Source organism: Aethalodelphis obliquidens, unplaced genomic scaffold (assembly GCF_003676395.1).
Source record: "Aethalodelphis obliquidens isolate GAN/ISIS:26980383/991018 unplaced genomic scaffold, ASM367639v1 scaffold12, whole genome shotgun sequence".
Classification (NCBI taxonomy): Eukaryota; Metazoa; Chordata; class Mammalia; order Artiodactyla; family Delphinidae; genus Aethalodelphis; species Aethalodelphis obliquidens.
Window position 1 is genome coordinate 18,746,842 of NW_020837956.1, and position 22,290 is coordinate 18,769,131.

A 22,290-nucleotide genomic window follows, 5' to 3' on the forward strand; every position below is an offset into this window, starting at 1 on the left:
TTGCAGTTGGGTGGCGCCAAAGTGGGAGTTATATGTGCTACTTCTAGTCCGCAGCCTGGCCCTTAAGAAAACCTTTACACAATCCTCCACGCTGTCTTTGTCTGTTGGCCAGAGGAGGAAGGTGCATGGAAAGAGCCTGGATCCTCAATGATTATAGAGCAGAGCATCACCCCTGAACAGCATTGTGCTGTTCTTGACACAAGCAAGAAATGAGCTTTTATTACATGGAAACTCTCTGGAGTTGTTTATTATAGTAGCGAGCCTGTCTTGATGAACATACTCTTTGGATGAGAAGTGATTGAGTACTGACTTTGCATTCAGACTTAGACAGTCTGGGGACTTTCCTCGTCATCCAGTGGCTAAGGCTCTGTGCTCCAAATGCAGGGGGCCAGGGTTTGATCCCTGGTCAGGGAACTAGATCCCACATGCCGCAACTAAAGTTCTATTAAAAAAATAAATTAATTAAAAAAAAGAATTACCAAAAAAAAAAAAACAGCCTATAACATCCAGAAGGTAGAGGTTGGATGGATACATGATTTAATTTGGAAAATGGCTACATGCACTATGTCCTGTGTTTTCAAAAGGCAAGGACTTTGCCTTTGGGCTTGTTTTGAGGGCATCGTTGGCACTGACAGGGCCACACTGGGAGGCCAACAGCTATCTTTTAATAGGCTTTCTTTAGCCTTCTAAAACCCTTTCCCTCTAAGAACTTAAGCCACCTTCACACCCTCAAAGCTTCATAACCTATATAAATAGGAGGAGAAACAAATTGTTTAGCAATTATCCTGTGTCAGGCAATTTTTCTTACACCATCTTATTTAATTTTTATAAGAATCCAGTGAGGTAGTAATGATTAACCTCCATTTACAGATGTTTATAATCAACTATGGTCATTATTCTTTTCAATACCCAGTTGGTCACAAATTTGGCCAGTGGAATTCCTTTCCAGTTGGCATCTATGTAATTTTGACAACTCCTGTCTCCTGTTTAATTTTCAATTGTTTCCTTATTTTCCAACACACAAAAAATTTCTGACTCAACCTTGTACTTTTCCTGACTTTGATCTAGAATGAGCTACTTCTCTGTGGTGCCCTGCTTCCTTTAGGTAATGGTATTTACAAATGAAGACCCAGTTGCTTAGTGTGTTTTTGTTGCTGGTGTGCCATTTCTCCTAGATCTTCGAGCGGGCCAGTTTTAAAAGTCATGGATCCATACTGATATTTTCAATTCAAATTTAACATTACAACTTTTCATTTAATTTTATATTTGTGTCTTCTACACTGAAAATCTTAGTTCTTAGTTACATAGCATATTTCCTTGATTTCTCTATCTGACAATATTCATAAAATAATTTATAAGCTACAATACCATTATTATTGGTAAAAATAGAATAAATTAAAATTTATTATATATTTGCCGTTCTTTCTGTGCTTAGAATGAATATAGCCCACTAAGGCTATATGGTCAGAACACTATGTTCAAATGTCACTTGAAATTATTCTTTTTGTGTGTGTGTTACTGGTTTTATATACAATTGGGTTCATATTGATATTTTGGTTTGTCTTCAGTTTTACAATTTGCTTTCTTCACTTTTTGATATTTGATGTCTTTTTTTGTATTTAAAGGCATTTACATGGTCAAAAGTTCAAAACTATATGAAGAAGGTAAATTCAGCAATGTTTCACTTCATGTCAATCCCTTCCACTCTTTATCCCCTCCCATCCTTCTGCCCTTTATAGGTAAGTATCTTTTAAAATTACTTTCCCATTTATCCTTTTAGGGTTATTTTGGGGGGGGGGAAGTAAGCAAATATGGTCACTTTGGTAAACATTCTGTCAATTCCTCAAAATGTTAACCATAAGACCCCAAAATTCCACTCTTAGGTATCTATCTGAGAAAAATGAAAACATACATACACATAAAACTTAGATGTGAATATTCATAGCAGCATTATTCATAGTAGTTAAAAAGTGGAAACAGGGAGGGACCTTCAAGATAGTGGAGGAGTAAGACGTGGAGATCACCTTCCTCCCCACAAATACATCAAAAATACATTTACATGTGGAACAACTCCTACAGAACACCTACTGAACAATGGCAGAAGACCTCAGACTTCCCAAAAGGCAAGAAATGTCCCATGTACCTGGGTAGGGCAAAAGAAAAAAGAAAAAACAGAGACAAAAGAATAGGGAAGGGACCTGCACCTTGGGGAGGGAGCTGTGAAGGAGGAAAAGTTTCCACACACTAGGAAGCCCCTTCACTGGCAGAGATGAGGGGTGGGTGGGTGGGGGAAGCTTTGGGGCCACAGAGGAGAGTGCAACAACAGGGGTGCAGAGGGCAAAGTGGAGAGATTCCTGCACAGAGGATCAGTGCCAACCAGCACTCACCAGCCCGAGAGGCTTGTCTGCTCACCCTTCAGGGTGGGTGTAGGCTGGGAGCTGAGGCTTGGGCTTTGGAGATCAGACTCCAGGGAGAGGACTGGGGTTGGCTGTGTGAAGGCAGCCTGAGGGGGCTAGTGCACCACAGCTAGCCAGGAGGGAGTCTGGGGAAAAGTCTGGACCTGCCAAAGAGGCAAGAGACCATGGTTTTGGGGTGCACGAGGAGAGAGGATTCCTCCTCCATGTGCCCACAGAAGGCAGAGCACTGCCTAAGTGAGCTCCAGAGATGGGCGTGAGCCGTGGCTATCAGCTTGGACCCCAGAGATGGGCATGAAACACTAACGCTGCTGCTACCAAGAATCCTGTGTGCAAGCACAGGTCACTATCCACACCCCCTTGGAGCCTGTGCAGCCCGCCACTGCCGGGGTCCCATGATCTAGAGACAACTACCTCAGGAGAACACACGGCAAGCCTCAGGCGGTTGCAACGTCATGCCAGCCTCTGATGCTGCAGGCTTGCCCCACATTCCAATTGAGATTACCATACCCTTCCCTCTCCATGGCCTGAGTGAGCAAGAGCACCACAATCAGCTGCTGCTTTAACCCCCTCCTGTCTGGGCGGGAACAGATGCCTGAGGGCAACCTACACGCAGAGGTGGGACCAAAACCAAAACTGAACACCAGGAGCTGTGCGAACAAGGAAGAGAAAGGGAAATTTCCCAGTGCAACCTCAGGAACAGGGATTAAATCCCCACAATCAACTTGATGAACGCTGCATCTGTGGAATACCTGAATAGACAAAGAATTGTCCCAAAATTGAGGTGATGGACTTTGGGAGCAACTGTAGACTTAGGGTTTGCTGTCTGCTACTGATTTGTTTCTGATTTTTATGCTTATCTTAGTTTACTTTTTAGCGCTTTTTATCATTGGTGGATTTGTTTATTCATTTGGTTGCCCTTTTTTTAATTTAATTTTTTTATTTTAATAATTTTTAAATTTTAATTTTTTTAATTTTATTTTTTTCCTTTTTTTTTTTCACCCTTTCCTCTGAGCCATGTGGCTGACAGAGTCTTGGTGCTCTGGCCTGGTGTCAGGCCTAAGCCTCCGAGGTGGGAGAGCTGAGTTCAGGACATCAGATGACCAGAGACCTCCCAGCCCCATGTAATATCAATTGGCAACTGCTCTCCCAGAGATCTCCACCTAAACGCTAAGACCCAGCTTCGCCCAACAGCCAGCAAGCTCCAGTGCTGGACGCCACATGCCAAACAACTAACAAGACAGAAACACAACCTCACCAATTAGCAGAGAGGCTTCCTAAAATCATACTAAGTTCACAGACATCCCAAAACACACCACCGGATGTGGCCCTGCCCAACAGAAAGACAGATCCAGCCCCACCCACCAGACCACAGGCACCAATCCCTTCCACCAGGAAGCCTACACAAGCCACTGAACCAACCTTACCCACTGTGGGTAGGCACAAAAAACAACAGGAACTATGAACCTGCAGCCTGCGAAAAGGACACCCCAAACACAGTAAGTTAAGGAAAATGAGAAGACAGAGAAATATGCGGCAGATGAAGGAGCAAAATAAACACCCACCAGACCAAACAAATTAAGAGGAAATAGGCAGTCTACCTGAAAAACAATTCAGAGTAATGATAGTAAAGATGATCCAAAATCTCAGAAACAGAATGGAGAAAATACAAGAAACATTTAACAAGGACCTAGAAGGATTAAAGAGCAAACGAACAATAATGAACAACACAATAAATGAAATTAAAAATTCTCTGAAAGGAATCAATAACAGAATAACTGAGGCAGAAGAATGGATAAGTGACCTTGAAGATATAAGAGTGGATAAACTACCATAGAGAAGAATAAAGAAAAAAGAATCAAAAGAATTGAGGATGGTCTCAGAGAATTCTGGGACAACATTAAATGCAGCAACATTCAAATTATAGGGGTTCCAGAAGAAGAGGAAAAGAAAGAGTCCGAGAAAATATTTGAAGAGATTATACTTGAAAACTTTCCTAACATGGGAATGGAAATAGTCAATCAAGTCCAGGAAGTGCAGAGACTCCCATACAGGATAAATTCAAGGAGAAACATGCCAAGACACATATTAATCAAACTATCAAAAATTAAATACAAAGAAAAAATATTAAAGGCAAGGGAAAAGCAACAAATAACATACAAAAGAATCCCCATAAGGTTAACAGCTGATCTTTCAGTAGAAACTCTGCAAGCCAGAAGGGAGTGGCAGGACATATTTAAAGTGATGAAGGAGAAAAACCTACAACCAAGATTACCCAGCATGGATCTCATTCAGATTCAATGCAGAAATTAAAAACTTTACAGACAAGCAAACGTTAAGAGAAATCAGCACCACCAAACATGTTTTACAACAAATGCTAAAGGAACTTCTCTAGGTAGGAAACACAAGAGAAGGAAAAGACATACAGAAACAAACCCAAAACAATTAAGAAAATGATAATAAGAACATATATATCGATAGTTACCTTAAATGTAAATGGATTAAATGCTCCTGCCAAGAGACATAGACTGGCTGAATGGACACAAAAACAAGACCGTATGTATGCTGTCTCTGTTTAAAAGAGACCCACTTCACACCTAGGGACACATACAGACTGAAAGTGAAGGGATTGAAAAAAGATATTCCATGCAAATGGAAATCAAAAGAAAGCTGGAGTAGTAATTCTCATATCAGATAAAATAGACTTTAAAATAAAGGATGTTACAAGAGACAAGGAAGGACACTACATAATGATAAAGGGATCAATCCAAGAAGAAGATATAACAATTGTAAATATTTATGCACCCAACATAGAGCATGTCAATACATAAGGCAAATGCTAACAGCCATAAAAGGGAAATTGACAGTAACACAATAATAGTAGGGGGCTTTAATACCCCACTTTTACCAATGAAAAGATCATCCACAATGAAAATACATAAGGAAACACAAGCTTTAAATGACACATTAGACAAGATGGACTTAATTGATATTTATAGGACATTCCATCCAAAAACAACAGAATACACTTTCTTCTCAAATGCTCATGGAACATTCTCCAGGATAGGTCATGTCTTGGGTCACAAATCAAGCCTTGATAAATTTAAGAAAATTGAAATCGTATCAGATATCTTTGCCGACCACAACCCTTTGACACTAGATATCAATTACAGGAAAAAAACTGTAAAAAAAGAACCACACACACACACGAAAGGCTAAAAAATACGCTACTAAATAACTAAGAAATAACTGAAAAAATCAAAGAGGAAATCGAAATATACCTAGAAACAAATGACAATGAAAGCACGGTGACCCAAAACCAATGGGATGTAGCAAAAGGAGTTCTAAGTGGGAACTTTATAGCAATACAATCCTACCTCAAGGAACAAGAAACATCTCAAATAAACAACCCAACCTTAGACCTAAAGCAATTAGAGAAGAAGAACAAAAACCTCCGAAAATAAGCAGAAAGAAAGAAATCATAAACATCAGATCAGAAATAAATGAAAAAGAAATGAAGGAAACAATAACAAAGATCAATAAAACTAAAAGCTGTTTATTTGAGAAGATAAACAAAATTGATAAACCATTGGCCAGACTCATCAAGAAAAAAACGGAGAAGACTCAAATCAATAGAATTAGAAATGAAAAAGGAGAAGTAGCAACTGACACAGCAGAAATAAAAGGATCATGAGAGATTACTATAAGCAACGCTATGCCAATAAAATGGACAACCTGGAAGAAATGGACAAATTCTTAGAAAAGCACAACCTTCCCAGACTGAACCAGGAAGAAATACAAAGTATAAACAGACCAATCAGAAGCACTAAAATTAAAACTGTAATTAAAAATCTTGCAAAAAACAAAAGCCCAGGACGAGATGACTTCATGGGCGGATTCTATCAAACATTTAGAGAAGAGCTAACACCTATTCTTCTCAAACTCTTCCAAAATTAGCAGAGGGAGGAACACTCCCAAACTCATTCTACAAGGCCACCATCACCCTGATACCAAAACGAGACAAAGATGTCCCAAAAAAGAAAAGTACAGGCTAATATCACTGATGAACATAGATGCAACAATCTTCAACAAAATATTAGGAAACAAAATCCAACAGCACATTAAAAGGATCATACAGCATGATCAAGTGGGGTTTATCCCAGGAATGCAAGGATTCTTCAGTATACACAAATCATCAATGTGATACACCATATTGGCATATTGAAGGATAAAAACCATATAATAGATGCAGAAACAGTTTTCCACAAAATTCAACACCCATTTATGATAAAAACTCTCTAGAAAGTAGGCATAGGGGGAACGTACCTCAACATCATAAAGGCCATATATGACAAACCCACAGCCAACGTCGTTCTCAGTGGTGAGAAATTGAAACCATTTCCTCTAAGAACAGGAACAAGACAAGGTTGTGCACTCTCACTACTATTATTCAGCATAATATTGGAAGTTTTAGCCACAGCAATCAGAGAAGAAAAAGAAATAAAAGGAATCCAAAAAGAAGTAAAACTGTCCCTGTTTGCAGATGACATGATACTATACATAGAGAATCCTAAAGATGCTACCAGAAAACTACTAGAGCTAATCAATGAATTTGGTAAAGTAGCAGGATACAAAATTAATGCACAGAAATCTCTGGCATTCCTATACACTAATGATGAAAAATCTGAAAGAGAAATTAAGGAAAGATTCCCATTTATCATTGCAACAAAAAGAATAAAATACCTAGCAATAAACCCACCTAAGGAGACAAAAGACCTGTATGCAGAAAACTATAAGACACTGATGAAAGAAATTAAAGGTGATACAAACTGATGGAGATATATACCATGTCCTTGGATTGGAAGCATCAATATTGTGAAAATGACTCTACTACCCAAAGCAAGCTACAGATTCAATGCAATCCCTATCGAACTACCACTGGCATTTTTCACAGAACTAGAACAAAAATTTCACAATTTGTATGGAAACACAAAAGACCCCGAATAGCCAAAGCAATCTTGAGAAAGAAAAACGGAGCTGGAGGAATCAGGCTCCCTGACTTCAGAATATACTACAAAGCTACAGTAATCAAGACAGTTTGGTACTGGCACAAAAACAGAAATATAGATCAATGGAACAGGATAGAAAGCCCAGAGATAAACCCATGCACATATGGTCAACTTATCTTTGATAAAGGAGGCAAGAATATACAATGGAGAAAAGACAGCCTCTTCAATAAGTGGTGCTGGGAAAAGTGGACAGCTACATGTAAAAGAATGAAATTAGAACTCTTCCTAACACCATAGACAAAAATAAACTCAAATTGGATTAAAGACCTTAATGTAAGGCCAGACACTATAAAACTCTTAGAGGTAAACATAGGTATAACACTATGAAATAAATGACAGCAAGATCCTTTTTGACCCACCTCCTAGAGAAATGGAAATAAAAACAAAAATAAACAAATGGGACCTAATGATACTTAAAAGCTTTTGCACAGCAAAGAAAACCATAAACAAGATGAAAAGACAACCCTCAGAATGGGAGAAAATATTTCCAAACGGAGCAACTGACAGAGGATTAATCTCCAAAATATACAAGCAGCTCATGCAGCTCAATATCAAAAAAACAAACAACCCAATCCAAAAACGAGCAGAAGACTTAAAAAGTCATTTCTCCAAAGAAGATATACAGATTGTCAGGAAACACATGAAAGGATGCTCAACATCAGTAATCATTAGAGAAATGCAAATCAAAACTACAATGAGGGGCTTCCCTGGTGGCGCAGTGGTTGAGAGTCCACCTGCTGATGCAGGGGACATGGGTTCGTGCCCCAGTCTGGGAAGATCTCACATGCCGCAGAGCTACTGGGCCCGTGAGCCATGGCTGCTGAGCCTGCGCGTCCGGAGTCTGTGCTCCGTGACGGGAGAGGCCACAACAGTGAGAGGCCCGCGTACTGCAAAAAAACCCAAAAACCAAAAAACAAAACCACAATGAGGTATCACCTCACACCAGTTCGAATGGCCATCATCAAAAATTTCCACTACTGGGCATATACCCTGAGAAAACCATAATTCAGAAAGAGACACATACCACAATGTTCACTGCAGCACTATTTACAGTAGCCAGGACATGGAATCAATCTAAGTGTCCATTGACAGGTGAATGGATAAAGAAGATGGGACATATATATACAATGGAATATTACTAAATCATAAAAAGAAACGAAATTGAGTTATTTGTAGTGAGGTGGATGGACCTAGAGTCTGTCATACAGAGTGAAGTAAGTCAGAAAGAGAAAACAAATACCATATGCTAACACATATATATATGGAATCTAAAAGAAAAAGAAAAAGGTTCTGATGAACTTAGGGGCAGGACAGGAATAAAGACGCAGATGTAGAGAATGCTCTTGAGGACACAGGGAGGGGGAAGGGTAACCTGGGACAAAGTGAGAGAGTAGCATAGACATATGTACACTACCAAATGTAAAATAGATAGCTAGTGGGAAGCAGCTGCACAGCACAGGGAGATCAGCTCTGTGCTTTGTGACCACCTAGAGGGGTGGGATAGGGAGGGTAGGAGGGAGATGCAAGAGGGAGGGGATATGGGGATATATGTATACATATAGCTGATTCACTTTGTTATACAGCAGAAAGTAACACAACATTGTAAAGCAATTATACTCCAATAAAGATGTTAAAAAAAAGTGGAAACAACCCAAATTTCTATCAGCTGACAAATGGGTAAACAAAATGTCATATATCCATACAATTAACTATTATTTGGCTATAAAAATGAAATTAAGTAGTGATACAACATGGATGACCCTTGAAAACATTATGCTAAATGAAAGAAGTCAGTCACAAGAGACCACATATTATATAATTCCATTTATATGAAATATTCAGAACAGGCTAATCCTTTCAGACAGATATTAGCAATAGATTGCTGGTTTCCAGGGGCTAGGGAGTGGGGGAAATTGGGATTGACTGCCACTAGGTATGGAGCCTCTTTTTGTGGTAATGAAGATGTTCTGGAATTAGATAGTGGTGATGGCTGCACAGCTTTGTGAATATACTAAAAAACCTGAATTGTGCACTTTAAAAGGTGAATTTTAGGTATGTTAATTTTATCTCAATAAAGCTTTTATAAAAATAAGCAAATCTGTACATAGATTCTTATTTCCCTTTCTTGATTATGAAAAGGGGCCAGATTTTAGATACTATTTTACAGCTTTCTTTTTTCACTAACAAATATGTCTTAGGGCTTGGATGAATCTCGAGGGAGATATGCTGAGTGAAGAAAGCTGATTTCAAAGGTTACATATGTATGAGTCCATTTACGTAATATTCTTGAAATGATAAAACTATGGAAAGGGATAACAGATTAGTGGTTACCAGGGGTCAGAAGAGGGTAGGCATACATCTGTGGCTATGAAAAGACAGCATGTAGAATCCTTGTGGTGATGGAGTAATACGCAAATATACTGAAGTTTAAAAGTGTCATAAAATACTATCTTAGTTTTTTACAGATGCATTCAAAAACTTGAATAACATGCATGATTTTCTATGAAAATATAAATTTTCTAGAATTTATTAGGATGCCCCAGAAGGCATAGATAATCTAAACAAACCGATTACCATGAGAGAAATAGAAATATGATCAATAATATTAACAACTCCTCCTCCCAATAATACAGTCCAAGGTAGATTTCACAAAGGGCTTCTACCAAATATTTAAATACGGGTAATTCTGGTGCTATTTATGTCATTCCAGAGCATGGTCAAAGAACAAATGCTTCCAGATTCTTTTTAAAGAGCAGAATGTAACATTATTTGCAGATGCTGATAGACCTGGAAAATACACTGAAAAAGTATTATAAATAATAAGGGAGTTCAGGATGTGGCTGGGAACAAAATTAATGTTAAAGGCCTTCTTGTATATGTAAAACAGTTACAGATGTAAATGGAAAATCCTATTTACAGTAACACAATTTTAAAAAGAAAAAAACCTTTTTAAAACCCTTTTAAAAAACCCTTGGGTTTAAACATTAAAAATGTGCAAAATATATATGAAAAAACTTTAAAACCTACTGAGGGACGCACAGAAAAAGACCCAAATATGTGGAAAGGAACATCCTGTACCTGAACAGAAGAGTAATGTCAACAACAACCTAATAAAGATAATGTTTACAAAAATAACATATTTAATCAGCTTTTATTATTTGTCCTGTTCTAAGCACTTTGAGTATATTAATTCACTTAATCCTTACAATGCTATGAAATGAGCAGAGGAAGAAACAGACGTACTGAAGTTAAGTGACAGGGTCATCCATCTGGTAAGTGGAAGAGGCCCTACAATTTAACCTCTGGCTCCACTGCCAGAATTTTCTCTTACTTAACCTAAAAAATGGAGATGTAACTCACATATCATAAAATGCACCATGTTAAATGTACAATTCACTGGTTTTTAGTATATCCAAAAAATTGTGCAATCATTACCACTATCTAATTCCGGAATATTTTCATCACCCCAAAAAGAAGTCCTGTACCTGGTAACAGTCACTCCCCATTCCTTAATTCCCCATCCCCTGCCAACCTTCAATCTACTTTCTGTCTCTAAGGACTTGCCTATTCTGCATATTTCATATAAATGGAATCATAAAATATGTAGCTTCTTTCACCTAACATACTGTTTTCAAGGTTCATCCATGTGGTTTATAGTTTAATAATATGCCATCAGTATGGATTTATAACATTTTTGTTTATTCATCAGTTGATGGACATTGTTTCTATTTTTTTGGCTACTATGAATAATGCTGCTATGAACATTTGTGTACAAGTTTTGTATTAACATACATTTTCATTTATCTAGGGTAGATACCTAGGAGTGGAATTTCTGGGTCATGTGGTAACTCTGTTTAACTTTATGAGGAACTGTCAGGCTGGTTTTTTTGAAGTGGCTACACCATTTTACATTCCCACCAACAATGTATAGTAGTTCTAATTTTTCCTTACCAACACTTGTTCTTTTCTTTTTTGTTTAAATTATAGCCCTCCTAGTTGCCTTAAAGTGGTATATCATTATGGTTTTGGTTGACATTTTCCTAATCTCTAAAGATGTTGAGCATCCTTTCATTTGCTTATTGAACATTTGTTTATCTTTTTCGGAGTAATGTCTATTCAAATCCGTTGCCCTTTTAATTGAGTTGTTTGTCTTTGTCGTTGTGTTGTAGTTCTTTGTATACCTGGATATAAACCCATAATCAGATACTGCTTTGAAAACATTTTCTCCCATTCTGTAGATTGTCAATTTACTTTCTTAATAATGTTCTTTGCTGTACAAAAGTTCTTAATTTTGATGAAGTCCAATATATCTATTTTTTTCTCCTTAGCTTTTTTTTTAAATTTAATTTTATTTATTATTTAATTTACACAGCATGTTCCTATTAGTTATCTATTTTATCCATATTAGTATATATATGTCAATCCCAAACTTCCAATTCATCCCACACAAACCCCCACACATACCCACTTTCCCCATTGGTGTCCATACATTTGTTCTCTACATCTGTGTCTTTATTTCTGCCTTGCAAACAAGTTCAACTGTTCCACTTTTCTGGATTCCACATATATGAGTTAGCATACGGTATTTATTATTCTCTTTCTGACTTACTTCACTCTGTATGACAGTCTCAGGTCCATCCACATCTCTACAAATGACCCAATTTCATTCCTTTTTATGGCTGAGTAATATTCCATTGTATATATTTACCACGTCTTCTTTATGTATTTGTCGGTCGATGAGCATTTAGGTTGTTTCCATGACCTGGCTATTGTAAAGAGTGCTGCAATGAACATTGGGGTGCATATGTCTTTTTGAATTATGGTTTTCTCTGGGTATATGCTGAGTAGTGGGATTGCTGCGTCGTATGTTAGTTCTATTTTTAGTTTTCTAGGAAACCTCTATACTGTTCTCCATAGTGGCTGTATCAATTTACATTCCCACTAACAGTGCAAGAGGGTTCCCTTTTCTCCACACCCTCTCTAGCATTTGTTGTTTGTAGATTTTCTGATGATCCCCATTCTAACTGGTATGAAGTGATACCTCATAGTCATTTTGATTTGAATTACTCTAATAATTAGTGACGTTGAGAAGCTTTTCATATGCCTCTTGGCCATCTGTATGTCTTCTTTGGAGAAATGTCTATTCAGGTCTTCTGACCATTTTTGGATTGGGTTGTTTGTTTTTGTAATACTGAGCTGCATGATCTGTTTATATTCTTCCTTAGCTTTTGTTTTTTAACATCTTTATTGTAGTATAATTGCTTTACAATGGTGTGTTAGTTTCTGCTTTATAACAAAGTGAAGCAGTTATACATATACATATGTCCCCGTATCTCTTCCCTCCTGTGTCTCCACCCGCACTCCCTATACCACTCCTCTAGGTAGTCACAAAGCACCGAGCTGATCTCCCTGTGCCATGTGGCTGCTTCCCACTAGCTATCAGTGTATATATGTCCATGCCACTCTCTCACTTTGTCCCAGCTTACCCTTCCTGCTCCCCGTATCCTCAAGTCCATTCTCTAGTACATCTATGTCTTTATTCCCATCTTGCCACTAGGTTCTCCATGACCATTTTTTTTTCTTAGATTCCATATATGTGTGTTAGCATATGGTATTTATTTTTCTCTTTCTGACTTACTTCACTCTGTATGGCAGACTCTAGGTCCATCCACCTTACTACAAATAACTCAATTTTGTTTCTTTTTATGGCTGAGTAGTATTCCATTGTATATATGTGCCACATCTTCTTTATCCATTCATCTCCTGATGGGCACTTAGGTTGCTTCCATGTCCTGGCTATTGTAAATAGAGCTGCAATGAACATTTTGGTACATGATTCTTTTTGAATTATGGTTTTCTCAGGGTATATGCCCAGTAGTGGGATTGCTGGGTCATATGGCAGTTCTATTTTTTGCTCTTTAAGGAACCTCCATAGTGGCGGTATCAATTTACAGTGCAACAGTGCACCACCCACCAACAGTGCAAGAGGGTTCCCTTTTCTCCACACCTTCTGCAGCATTTATTGTTTGTAGATTTTTTGATGATGGCCATTCTAACTGGTGTGAGATGATATCTCATTGTAGTTTGGATTTCTGTTTATCTAATGATTAATGATGTTGAGCATTCTTTTCTTTTTCTTTTTCTTTTTTTTTAACATCTTTATTGGGGTATAATTGCTTTACACTGGTGTGTTAGTTTCTGCTTTATAACGAAGTGAATCAGTTATACATATACATATGTTCCCATATCTCTTCCCTCTTGCATCTCCCTCCCTCCCACCCTCCCCATCCCACCCCTCCAGGTGGTCAAAAAGCACCGAGCTGATCTCCCTGTGCTATGAGTCTGCTTCCCACTAGCTATCTACCTTACGTTTGGTAGTGTATATATGTCCATGCCTCTCTCTCGCTTTGTCACAGCTCACCCATCCCCCTGCCCATATCCTCAAGTCCATTCTCTGGTAGGTCTGTGTCTTTATTCCTGTCTTATCCCTAGGTTCTTTATGACATTTTTTTCCCTTAAATTCCATATATATATGTGTTAGCATATGGTATTTGTCTTTCTCTTTCTGACTTACTTCACTCTGTATGACAGACTCTAGGTCTATCCACCTCATTACAAATAGCTCAATTTCAATTCTTTTTATGGCTGAGTAATATTCCATTGTATATATGTGCCACATCTTCTTTATCCGTTCATCCGATGATGGACACTTAGGTTGTTTCCATCTCCGGGGTATTGTAAATAGAGCTGCAATAAACATTTTGGTACATGACTCTTTTTGAATTATGGTTTTCTCAGAGTATATGCCCAGTAGTGGGATTGCTGGGTCATATGGTAGTTCAATTTGTAGTTTTTTAAGGAACCTCCATACTGTTCTCCATAGTGGCTGAAGCAATTCACATTCCCACCAGCAGTGCAAGAGTGTTCCCTTTTCTCCACACCCTCTCCAGCATTTATTGTTTCTAGATTTTTTGATGATGGCCATTCTGACTGGTGTGAGATGATATATCATTGTAGTTTTGATTTGCATTTCTCTAATGATTAATGATGTTGTGCATTCTTTCATGTGTTTGTTGGCAGTCTGTATATCTTCTTTGGAGAAATGTCTATTTAGGTCTTCTGCCCATTTTTGGATTGGGTTGTTTGTTTTTTTGTTATTGAGCTGCATGAGCTGCTTGTAAATTTTGGAAATTAATCCATTGTCATTTGCAAATATTTTCTCCCATTCTGAGGGTTGCCTTTTGGTTTCCTTTGCTGTGCAAAAGCTTTGAAGTTTCATTAGGTCCCATTTGTTTATTTTTGTTTTTATTTCCATTTCTCTAGGAGGTGGGTCAAAAAGGATCTTGCTGTGATTTATGTCATAGAGTGTTCTGCCTATGTTTTCTTCTAAGAATTTGATAGTGTCTGGCCTTACATTTAGGTCTTTAATCCACTTTGAGTTTATTTTTGTGTATGGTGTTAGGGAGTGTGCTAATTGCATTCTTTTACATGTAGCTGTCAAGTTTTCTCAGCACCACTTACTGAAGAGGCTGTCTTTTCTCCACTGTATATTCTTGCCTCCTTTATCAAAAATAAGGTGACCATTTGTGTGTGGGTTGGGAAAATTATCTTTGAGTAAGTAAAACACTATGGAAGGAACTCAAATATTCATCAAAGTAAAATAGATAAGCACATGTGGTATATTCATACATGACAATAATATACAACAATGAAAATAAATGAACTATAGCCATCCACAACAACATGCTTGAGTCTTAGAAACATGATGAGTTTCCTTTCATATGGAATTAAATATGAGCAAAATAAACTATGTTTTTAGGGATGCATACAAATGAGGTAAAATTGTAAAGAAGCAAAAGGAAATGATTATTACAGGAATCAGGATGGTGGTGACCTCTGGGGTAATGGTGGCACTGTGAACAGGAGGGACCCATAGGAGGCTTCCGGGTGATGGCAATATTCCGTTTCTTGACTTGGGTTAGTGACATTATGAGTGTTTATTTGATAATAATTCATTAAACTATTCACATAGGTTTATGAACTTTCCTGTATGTTGGTTATATTGCACCATAAAAGAAGAAAAATCAAAAACAGGACATAGTTTGCTGTCTAGTATTTAGCATTATATCTTGGGCAAATTTTAATTTTGACATTATTTATATTTTTTAACGTCTTCCTAGATTCCTCTAGATTCATAGCTCCTTGCATTTAAAGGAATCTCTCACTTTTCTCAAGTGGTTCTGCAGCCCACCTTCTAGGGAATGCTACGATATCAGTAATTAAATCATATTAGAGAGACATATGGAAAGCCACATATGTCTGAACGACTCCTATCACAGTTCCATTCCGCTGCTACATGGGTTAAGCCTGGCTTTATCTTTCTTCCAGTATAATCTGGATTTTACTTCTAGATCCATGTAAAGCTGATCTCCAGTCCTGTGTTTATAGGATTGAATTTATTAACTAAATTTATAAGGATGAAATTTACCTTTCAAGGCTGTTGTGGCTTGAAATGCATGGTGGCTACTGTGCATTTTAATGAAACAAGACAAATAGCCTAAGTGATTGCTCTAGAACCAGATAATAATGTCCTTTCATTGCATACATTTAAGGGAAATGGTTTTTAAAAATGGGTTTGATGTGATTGCCTGTTGCTTCATCTCAGTGATTGATTTTTTTTTTTTTAACAATGGATCCTGACCTTTCTCCCCCATATACCCTAGGACATTTGTTTACTCACTGCTCACTAGAGGGAGGCCGTTTCCAGTTGTATTCCTTTTCAGAGGCTTTGTCTTCTGCATGGGAAATGGACTCCTCCAAGGCTACTATCTGGTTTACTGTGCTGAATACCCTGCTGAGTGGTACACAGACATACGGTTTAGCTTGGGTAAGTGAATCTGACTACTTCTCACCCATACCCCAGTTAACACCCCTTCCCACAGGTTAAATCACCATTACCTCTCCCTATCCTACTGCAATAACCTTCCAAGGATTCCATTCCCCCCACCCCAACCCCACGACCGCCTCCACCCTGGTCTTTTCTCTGTATAGCAGCCTGAGAGATCTTTGAAAAACATCGTGTCATTACCCATCTCAAAACCCTCCAATGCATTTCTGTTACTCTCAGGATAAAATACAAATTTCTTACCACTGCTTACGAAACCCAAATGTTCTTGGCCTGCCCCATTTCCTGACTTCATTTCCTATCTCCATCCATCTCACTGTGCTGTAGCTTCAGTGGCTTTCCTGCTGGACCTGGAATACTCAAGTTTGTCCTGCTCCAGAGCTGTCGTACAGACTGCACTCTCTGTGTAGAATGCTCAGTCCCTGTATACTCGGGGAGCTTGCTCCCTCCCTTTATTTAGGTCTCCATTAATTCACACCTCCTCAGAGAGACTTTTCCTGACCACCTATCCAAAATAGTAGAAAACACTGACCATTGAATGTTTTTCATTATCTGCAAGAGGAGCTAAAGTTCTTTACTAAAGTAAAGGTTCAACTGTTTGTACATTCTTTTGGCTCAAAGGAAAAAGGCAGAGATTATCCTTAATCCCTCTCCTTACATCACATATCACGTTCCCTCCATCAGCTTAGTACAGCTGCCTCTAGTTCTAAAACATGTGCCGACTGAGCTCAGCTCTCCATGACTGCACTAACTTCATCCTGGTCTGAGCCAGGATGACCTCTTGCCTGGACTGCCACAGTAACCTTCAAGCTAAACATCCTACTTCCAGTCCTGACCCTCAGTAGCTCCTTCTCCACACAGCGGTCAGAGGGAACATTTGAACACACGAATGGCCAGAGGATTAGTTGTACGAATGCTGGTACCTGTACCCAGTGGAGTATTCTGGAGCCACAAAAACAAAGCAGACCAAAAGCAAGGACTGTCTCTGTGCTCGTCTGGAGACGTCCCTAGAGCATGAGGTTAAATAAACATAAAGTGTGCACAGTGTGTATAGTGTGCTGCTGTTTGTGTAAAAAATTGGAGGAGGAACTATTGGACTGCTAAAAGAGAAACTGTTTTTAAAAAGGGTATCTGTAGGGTTTGGGGTAAAGAGAATGGGATGGTGGGCAGAAATTTTCTTTTAATACAGTTTTGTCCTTTGAATCGTGAAACTTCATAACTTAATTAAAAATCCAAATGAAAGTTGCTCAACACTGAGAACAGATAAATAAATGTACCTAACTGTATAGTTATTAAACTGGTCCCATAACCACACAAGAAAATTATTTATGCCAGTTTACAGGAAATACAAAGAATAAAATAAGTTAGATGCCACCGTGAGGAAGTAAGCCAGTCTTATCTAGAAAGGGGGGCTTTCTGAGGGACCACTGTCTGGTCTTTTTAAGAAGTCAGTGTCCTAAAAAAAAAAAAAAAAGACAGGGGTCTGGGCTAGATGAAAATGGCCTTAAAGGATGTAATGACCAGATGTCGGGTGTGGTCCTATATTGGACTTTGGTTTACACGAACCAGCTAGAAGTGGTATTCTGGGGACATTGGAGGAAATTGGAGTATGCCTAAGATGAAGATCTGGAAGGACATGCACCAAAGTGTTTAATGGTGGTAGTTCTTGGGTGGTAGGAACAAAGTGTCTTGGTTTTCTTATTTCTGCTAATTAGCATTTCATCTTCCACAAAACATATATACTTCTTTTGTAATGATAATAAACTGACATCAGATCCTATTCTCCCCTGCTTAAAACCTGCCATTGGCTTCCTGTTGCAGTTAAAAATCCACACTCCTCACCATATCCTGTAGAGCTTGATGGGATTTTGAAAGTTCCATCCTCTTCTCGTCTCCTCATTACCACCACCACCCCGCCCCCCCACCATCTATCTTAAAGCATTAACTGTAGCACCTTCCTTCTGTTTCTTAGACATGCTAAACCTATACTAGCCTCAGGACCTTTGCATCTGTTAGTCCCTCTACCAGAATGCTCTTCCTCAGATCTTTGTATTCTCATTATTCAAATCATAGGACAGATGCCAGATCTTCAGAAAAGCTTTCCCTATTGACCTCATCTAAAGTAGAGATACTTCCTCCCCACCCCAATTCATTCTTTTGTATCTCCTTATCCTACTTTGATTTTCTGCTTTGTAGTGATATTATGTGATTTAAAATTTTTCATTATTTTAATTCATTTCTGTGTTTCTCCACTGAAATGTAAGCTCTATGAGAACAGACACCTTGACTGTTTTTCTCACTACTATATCCCTGGTGTTTAGGACAGTGCTTGGTACATAGTAAGAACTCAACACATGTTATCTGAATAAATGAATCAAAGAATCAACACATGAATGAGTCTCATACCATCCTTTTAAGATAGGTACTGTTGGAATCTACATTTTACAGATAAGAAAAGTGAGGCTGAGAGAGGTTAAGTGACTTGTCCAAGGACACACAGACATCGAATCTAAGGTGCCTGCTTTTCCACTGCTGTGCATGCTATCTCCCCTCCCTCTCCCACCCCCTTGTCCTCCCTCCACTGGTGTCCCTTCCCAGGTTTCCTTTCTTCCAGACTAATAATCTTTTGACAAGACAATATTAACAATCATTATTTCATATCATAGCAAATGAGGTGAGAGTAGATGTGACTGTTTTTAATTCAACTGTTCTTGCCTGATGTATTTTGTTTTTTTTAAATTTATTTTATTATATTTTTATTTTTGGCTGTGTTGGGTCTTCGTTGCTGCGTGTGTGCTTTCTCTAGTTGTGGCAAACGGGGGCTACTCTTAGTTGCAGTGCACGGGCTTCTCATTGTGCTGGCTTATCTTGTTGCAGAGCATGGGCTCTAGGTGCGCAGGCTTCAGTAGTTGCAGCATGTGGGCTCAGTAGTTGCGGCACATGGGCTCTGGGGCACACAGGCTTCAGTAGTTGTGGTGAGCGGGCTCAGTAGTTGTGGCTCACGAGCTTAGTTGCTCTGCGGCATGTTGGATCTTCCCGGACCAGGGATCGAACCCATGTCCCCTGCACTAGCAGGCAGATTCTTAACCACTGCGCCACCAGGGAAGTCCTCTGCCTGATTTATTTTGATCAGCACAAATACACTTGGCTGAGAGCTGGGGTTGGGCGTCTGTGTGGAACAGTGAGTGATTCTGGGCCCATTGGGACGTAATACATAGCATCCCTGACCCCAGCTCACCTCATCTCAGACCAGGGCCCTTTCTGTACCTGTGAATGGGGAAAGGGAGTGTGTGTGTGAACTGGCCGTGGTGGAAAACAGTTTGCTAGGTGCCAAGCTCTCCAATTACTTCCATGAGCGTGGGTATATCAGTCAGTAGTGCTCTCAGCAATAAGTCACAGAAACCCAACTCTTAGTGAAATAATTAAGAATTTATATTTCCTACATAACAAGATTGTCCAAAGGTAGGTGGCTTCTGCATTCCTTCAGCTGCTTGCTGGTGTCATTAAGATCCCAGGCACTTTCTGCTCCACTGTTGTGAGAATATTTACTTCTAGTCCTCATCACAGTCACGTCATGGTTGCAAGACATTTCCTGTAGCTCAAGGCATCGCATCTGGCAACAAAGGAAGAGGGAGGCCATAGAGACACTGGTCCCATTTAGCCCCCTTTATCAGAAAAGCAAAAGATTTCCAAGGAAACCTCCAGAAGACTTCCCTTTACATCCTCTTGGCAGAACTAGGTCACAAGACCGTCTCTCAGCCTCTGTAGTGGGGGTGGCAAAGGAGAAGGGATTAGAGTTGGCTGTTGAGTTTGCCGACCATGTTTTGATTATCTGTGAATGGGCTGAAAGCTTGCTATTTATTCATTCATTTATTTGTTTATTTACTTATTTAAGTATTGCATGATGGTAGGGCCTCCCTCTCTCCTTTCCCGCTTGCCTCTATCACATGACACTGTGCATTTTCAGCCCTTTGGTTTATGAAACAGCACAGACCCTTCATTCAAGTTTAGGACCAGGGTTAGTTGCCCCCTCCCCCCCTTTTTTGCCTTAGTTTCATTCTTAAAATTCGAAGTCAAATGCCCTTCCCTTCATTTTTAGAAAAACAACAGCAACAACAAAAACTTTAGATTGTGAGAAAAACACCAAAAACTGGATATATTCTTAACTTCTCCCTCTCTTCTTTGCCAAGGTGTCTTCTTATTTATCTTGGGAATGGGAATCAACATTCATAGTGACTATATATTGCGCCAGCTCAGGAAGCCTGGAGAAATCATCTATAGGATTCCACAAGGTAATGTCTCCCCTGCCCTCCAGATTCCCACTCCTCCTTGAGAGCCTGTCTCAGGAATTACACTATGAGTAACAAAGGGACAGGGGGCAGAGAGGGCCCAGATGACACAATATATCCCAATATGTCCCTGACTTCTCCTCCACATCCCATCCTATCCCACAGCACATTTGCAGTCCTCATCTGAACCTGGAAGTTCAAGAGAAGAGCCCCCAGGAAGGTTCATGATCACAATAGCCTGCAGGTGGGGGGAGGGAGGGGTTTGGGGTAGGGTGAAAGTAGGCTGCCTCTTAGTTGCAGTAGGTAAGATTATTATGTGCTGTACTGGGGTTCTCCAGAGAAACAGAACCAATAGAATATAGATTTAGACATTGATAAATAAAGAGATTTATTATGAGGAATTGGCTCACATGACTATGGAGGCTGAGAAATCCCATGATCTTCCATGTAGAAGGTGGAGCCCACAGAGAGTAGGCAGTGCAATTTCCAGTCTGAGTCCCAAGGCCTGAGAACTGGGAGAGCTTCCGTGTAAGTTCCAGTCCTAATGCAGGAGAAGACCAATGTCCCAGCTCAAAAACAGAGCGTGAATTCTCCCTTGCCCTGTTTTTTGTTCTATTCAGGCCTCCAGTGGATTGGATGCCCATCAACCCTGGGGAGGACAATCTGCTTTACTCAGTCTGTTGATTCAAATGTTAATCTTATCCAGAAACACCCTCACGGGCACACCCAGAAATAATGGTCAACCAAGTATCTGGGCACCCCATGGCCAGTCAACTTGACACAAAAAATTAACAATCATATGTACGGAGTGTCGATCCTTCCTAGGTTAGCAAATGAAGCCTAATCATGCATGACCAACAAATTGGTCCTCTTCAATAAGTCTCACTAGACTTACCTAGTGAGTAGTCAGGGGGTAGTATTTGTTTATTTCCTGCCACTCGTGTGTTCTAAAAGGTGTAGGGAACCATATTTACTTAATCAAAAATTAGGATGGGAAGTCTAACAAGTACAAGTGCATTTTCAGGGATAAAGGTACAGAATATTTGAAGTCCTAACTGTTCCCAAGTAACCAAGCTGTGAGGTTGACAAGTATAAGCAGGTGGGAGTGAATTCGTCCAAGTCATCCTTCAACATCTTTAGGTGGGTATTTGTGTAGGTCAATGGCTCTCACCCTTTTTGATGTAAATACAGCTCTTTATTTACATTTAAAAATTACTGAATTACGACATGATGTTGGCACAGACTAATATCCACTGATTAAAAAAATAATGACAAGACACTGATGAAAGAAATTAAAGATGATACAAATAGATGGAGAGATATACCATGTTCTTGGATTGGAAGAATCAACATTGTGAAAATGACTCTACTACCGAAAGCAATCTATAGATTCAATGCAATCCCTATCAAACTACCACTGGCATTTTTCACAGAACTAGAACAAAAAATTTTGCAATTTGTATGGAAACACAAAAGACCCCGAATAGCCAAAGCAATCTTGAGAACGAAAGAAGGAACTGGAGGAATCAGGCTCCCAGACTTCAGACTATACTACAAAGCTACAGTTATCAAAACGGTATGGTACTGGCACAAAAACAGAAATATAGATCAAT

The 22,290-nt window shown here is 39.2% G+C and overlaps 1 protein-coding gene across 1 annotated transcript in view; it reads left to right on the forward strand.

Annotated features, from left to right (window-relative positions):
* SRD5A2 (steroid 5 alpha-reductase 2) overlaps positions 1-22,290 on the forward strand; it is a 55,359-nt gene that overhangs the window by 27,319 nt on the left and 5,750 nt on the right. Inside the window, exons 2-3 of the mRNA XM_027113456.1 lie at positions 16,207-16,370; positions 20,579-20,680. Coding sequence (XP_026969257.1) covers positions 16,207-16,370; positions 20,579-20,680 — 266 coding nt within the window. The remainder of the gene's footprint in view (positions 1-16,206; positions 16,371-20,578; positions 20,681-22,290) is intronic.